This window comes from Sodiomyces alcalophilus (assembly GCF_042370955.1).
Source record: "Sodiomyces alcalophilus JCM 7366 unplaced genomic scaffold ACRALscaffold_1, whole genome shotgun sequence".
In the NCBI taxonomy this organism is placed as follows: domain Eukaryota; kingdom Fungi; phylum Ascomycota; class Sordariomycetes; order Glomerellales; family Plectosphaerellaceae; genus Sodiomyces; species Sodiomyces alcalophilus.
This window is the reverse complement of record NW_027263532.1, coordinates 5,922,898-5,928,221: the sequence shown is the minus strand read 5'-3', so window position 1 is coordinate 5,928,221 and position 5,324 is coordinate 5,922,898. Positions and strand designations below refer to the sequence as shown.

General features: G+C 39.0%; 1 protein-coding gene across 1 annotated transcript; it reads right to left on the bottom strand.

Moving 5' to 3' along the window:
- Positions 1-221: 221 nt before the first annotated feature.
- Positions 222-1,774, bottom strand: ACRALDRAFT_1059164 (uncharacterized protein). The gene is made up of 4 exons (XM_071015986.1): positions 1,570-1,774; positions 1,093-1,490; positions 783-1,017; positions 222-702 (listed from the first exon to the last, which is right to left on the bottom strand). Exons 1-4 carry the CDS (start codon positions 1,615-1,617, stop codon positions 376-378), a joined length of 1,008 nt encoding a protein of 335 aa, XP_070880198.1. The 5' UTR covers positions 1,618-1,774; the 3' UTR covers positions 222-375.
- Between the last annotated feature and the right edge of the window lie 3,550 nt (positions 1,775-5,324).

Below are 5,324 nucleotides of genomic sequence, written 5' to 3'. Positions count from 1 at the left end.
TTTATAAATACTAGTATTTAATTATTAATCACTCTGGTTTAGTATATATAAATCTTTATATTTTATATAAAAACCCTCTACTCGTTATAGATATAGTTATACTATGCTCTGCTTTTAATTATAATATAATTTATTTCTTTAAGCTCTGCGAGTATTCTATTATATAATAAAATCAAAGGTCTAGTATAAGTTTTTATACTATTATATAGTATAATTAAATTAATTTACTTATTATATAATGTTAAAGTCGTTAGAGTAGTTTACGACTATAGTGGCCGTATATATTAGTATTCCGAAGGGTCTATATCTGAACTAACGCATAGCCGGAATAACTAAGTGGTGTAGTCGGAATAACGTTCTCAATAGTATAGATTACTACCAGGCATCCCACTCATCTTTACGCGATACTGGTGCAGCAGCCATATTACTGCTAGCGGATTTAATGGCCGAAGTGCCAATAGAACTGTGGCTGGACTGTTGGTCCTTATGCTGTTGAGCTCTTGCATCAGCTAAACTGGAGAAGTTGTCCCAGAAACCTCTTCTGCTCTCCTCTACCGGTGCCGGTCTATAGGCGGTCTCATCTTTTGTACCCTCAACGAACCGATGAAGGCTGCTCTGGGCATTGCGAGCGCTGTGCTGCGCCACGCGGCCCACCTGGCTTGCCGCTGCCTGTGCCTGTCTCCCTAAATCTGACTCCGCAATCTACACGTAGAAGTCATCGGTCAGTCCTGTCCTCTTCACAATCTGTCACAAGGCCAGGAATGAAGGTGGTTACGCCTTACTTGTTTCGCCGTAGGCCGGAGAAATCCATCGTTCACGGTCTTGGTGGTCTTTGTCACTGTCGAGGCAAACCATCCGAGCCCTTTGGTCAGGACTCCCAGGGGGTCCGTACGCATCTCATGCATGGGCGCTCTAGCATCGACTCTCGTCGGTGTCGATGTGTTTCCAAAGCCTCGACATTCCCCCCCCTGGCTTGCTTCCAAACCGACAGGTCGGTTTGCATTATGGGCACCCAGTCTAGAAAAGTATTGGTCATAGTCGTTATTGATGCTGCCGTCGGGGCTGGTTACAAAGCGGCTGGCTTCCACTTACTTAGTGACTTTGGGCAAAGTCTCGGCAACCGGGATGTACTCCCTGCCCTCCACCTTAGCCGTCAACCTCTGCTTCCATTCGTCTCCCACAGCACCACTGTATCGATCCGCAATTGCGGTAGCACCCCAAGAGATACCGTGCATCTTGGTGTGTGTGTGTTGTTCGAAGAATTCTCGCCAGTTGTCGTTTCCACCAACTCTCATACGCTCAATCTCGATTTGTTTAAAGGCGTCCATTGAAATACTGCGGACAAAGGAGATATGAACACCTAAACCACGATGAATGCCAGCGCACGAGAGGCAGATGAAAATCCCGAACTTGGGAGAAGCCCATTGGGGGGATGGGGCGTTGCAATCGCAGCAGACATTGTTATTTGATTCTTTTTGGATGGCGGACAGCTGAAATCGCATGGCATCGGGTCAGTAAAGAGGTCTAAGTAGAGATGGCCCAGGCAAGTTTGCGACGTCTACAGCATACCTTCGCCTGAGTCTCAGGGTCAACTTCCCACAAAGCCCTGGCCACCATTTTGGAAAGTTTATAGGGCCGTAAGCTGGAGTCGGTAAAAAGACGAGGTGAAATAAAGGCGTCAAGCATCAGCGCCCACGGACCCCGATAAGTCCGATCAGTTGCGTTCCGGGGCCACGTGTCGAAGGGCGTACACAATTACGGAACAAGGCGGCTCAGGCTCAGAACAACTAGAGGTCGATCCCAGACACACGGGGACATCTCTATAAGTAGACTAAAGCAATTGACCTATAAATTCAATGATACTATATAAGCGATCTTTTAGGTAATTTAATAATATCTTTATACTAGTGTTAAAGCTTTATTTAATTACTATGAGACTTATCTACTATATAACTACTAATACTAGTAATAAAATTTACTATCGACCTAATATAGTAACCATTTTACTATCCGACTCTAGGTAACTATATACAGTGGGTAATCAAAACTAACAATTGAATTTACCCCACTAATACGTTATAGCGCGTCTTCCTCCTTTAATACCATTAACCCTTTAACGTTAAAAATTCGTTAAAAATCAGAAAATGCCTCTAATTACGCCGCGCGTTAAGCATTCGCCTTATAAACGGACCCTGATTACGCACGCCTATCATAGTGGCCTTAGGTAAAAGGAGGTCGCGATTAAATTCGCTATATCGCTAGGGTCTATATAGGGCATCGCGCGCCGCTATATAACCTAAATATTAGCCGATTAAAACCACGGTCTGGCCGCCCCTAGGCACTTAATGCGTACTAAAAAAGACGTATTTTACGTACTATCGGTATTAACCCTTTTATATCACCTACGGATATAAAGACTTTGTTTATATTACACTTATAATAAGTAATAATTATAATAATTATAAGTATAATATCTAAGTCAAAATAAACAGTATATAGTTATAGCTATATAACTAGACGTCTACTTTATAACCAGCTTAACCTATACTATAATACTATACGTATTATACGTGTATATCTACTTAGCTTATAATATATATTATATAAATATACTAGGTATCGTAAATATGATATCTTAGTTATTACTTAAGCTAATAACGTGGCGTGATAACCCTCGCGTAGGCTATTAACGTAACAGTCGCCACCTAATCTTTCAGGGTCTTTAGCCAGCCCCGGATCCAGGAAGAAATCCCAGAAGTCAGTTCTTGACACGTTCGCGTAATAAGCAGTAATCCTACGGATCTACGAATTCAACAGCTATTTACTTGATTTTCCTCTCTTCCGCGCATATAGCCTACCACTCGTAGCCTAATTTATTAAAAGGTTATAAGCCTAGGTTAGTAAAGAAGGAAATCTATCTTTTTCTACCCTTTTATTCTACTCGAAATACTAAAAAGACTCCTGCCTTTTTAGGCCGTTTTTACCTATTTAGGCCGTCCCTTTATCCTCCCCCGGTCATAGACCCTTATCTCCGACTATACGAAATCCCTTTATCTCCCGAAGATAACTAATCGAATCGAACCGTTTATACTAATACCACGGTTTAAAGCTCTTTATTCTTCCTAATACGGTCGCTAAGAGCCATGCTAAGAGGTAAACTCTTTATTCCTGATCGGGAAGAAGCACACGATCGGAATAAGACTCTTTATCACGATCGGATATACTATTCCTTTATTTTACGCAGGACTTTTTAAAAAAGAAGGAAAATAACGAATATATAGACTAAACGCAGCTGCTTTTATAGTTATTATAGCTCCACGAATAATAGCTATAATAATTAAGCCACTTAACCTACCGCGCTGCCTATAATAATAGGATATCGTGACGTGGTATATAAGCTTTTAGTAAAAAGTCCGCCCGTGGAAATCCTGTTATTCGCTTAGTATAAGTATCGCTTTTCTTTATACCGCGAGATCTATAAATAGCTTCACCGTTTAGACCCACTTTTAGACCCAATTTTCCAAGCTAGGCTAATCAGAATCAGACTATTAGCTTAGTATTCTTTATTTCTGTCCTATATTAATAACGTAATAAAGAAAAAAGGAACAAAGGAAAACGAATAAAAATAATAAAAATAAATCGTTAAATAACTTAGTTAATTCTGACTTAAATAAATAATAAAAAATATCGTTCTGCTACTTAAAAGTGGCTTAATAAGAGATTAGTAAAGAGACTTTAGTCCGGAACCTCTAGGGCAGCATAGACTATTAAAACTAGACTATAGGAATACACGCTTACTTCGCTCGTAAAGGAAAATATATTAAAGACGTTATAAAGCCCCTTTCAGTAAATCCTTCTATAAAATAAAAGGGGGAGTCTCTAAAGGTAGCTAGAGATATAGTCTCTGCTCTTTTAGACGGTCCCTTAAAGCAGGTTTAAGGAATAAACGAAGCTTCTAAAGTATAGGATAAACTAAAGGATTTATATAAAGCAAGGGGATTCCAAGCCGACTATATCGTCCTGACTTCTTTTTTTAACCTCTAGCCTTTAAAACCCCCTAATCTCGAAGCGTATTTATATAAAATATAAAAGAGACTGCTTACCTTAAATCAAAGAGGTATATCCTTTTCTAATAAGGTGGTCTTTGCCTGGATTCTTAATAGTCTCGACGAGAGGTACGAATCTATAGTAGGGTAAATAACTTAAGCTCTCCGTCACGATATTACTTGTTATATACTAGATAAATTAATAAGGGAATTAATAAACGCTTTAAGAAAGGTTAATTACCCGTCGAATACCCTCCTTATATAAGGTTTAAAATCACAGAAAAATACAAAGAAACCCTGGCAGAAGACTAAGGGTTTATTCTGTAAGAACTATAAGAAGCCTGGCTATACGCCGACTAACTGTCACTTTCTCTATCCTAAAAAAGCACTTAAGAACTAGGTATCAAAGGATAATTCAGGATTAAGAAAAAATACCTAAAATAGGGTAAATAAAGCCTAGTCCTCTCGAAAGGATAAGGAAAAAAAAGTAGGAAATACGCGTCTTTCTCGAAGAGAGAAACATATAATAAACCTTATACTAAAGGCAAAGGAACAGCACGCCTTAGATACGTCTTTAGAAGAAGAGGAGAATAACGACGAGTCTGCTGCAGTTAATATAATTATAGATTAGCGGAATCAGCCGCAGGAAAAGGAAAAAGAACAGGAAGACGATGATAAAGATAAAGAGGCCGGCGTTATTTTTAAAGACGTCCTCCCTCCTCCGTTTCCTCTTCCAGACCGTCCGAATCCTTTGGTAAAGGATCTAATAGATATAGATCAGGTATTTATTATCTCTTCTAAAAATAAAGATATGTTTAATACTAACCTTAATATAAATTGGTGAGTGGAAAGGATTTATAAAATATAAGCAGAAAACAGTATTGAATTAGATCTGAATTTCTATGTAGATAGCGGGGCTACGGCGTATATTATTATAAATAAAAGACTCTTTTCTACTTATAATACCAAAGAAAGAACTGTTTATTAGGGTCAGGCAAAGGAAATAAAGATATAAGGTAAAGCAGACTGCGTTATAAAATTCAGGGATACTAGAAAGCTTCTACTTTTAAAAGAGTGCCTTTATGTGCCGGAAATAGGCACGAATATTATCAGTCTCTCTCGTCTTGATAGTGAAGCTCGCGGTCTTACTAGAAATAAAAAGCTCTTATTATTTAATAATAAAGAGCCCCTCTTTCTTTATATAACGGCTCTGCTTTATAACGGGATATACTAGGCTATAGCACGGGCACTATCGTTCGGGGGGGCTAAGTCTCTGAA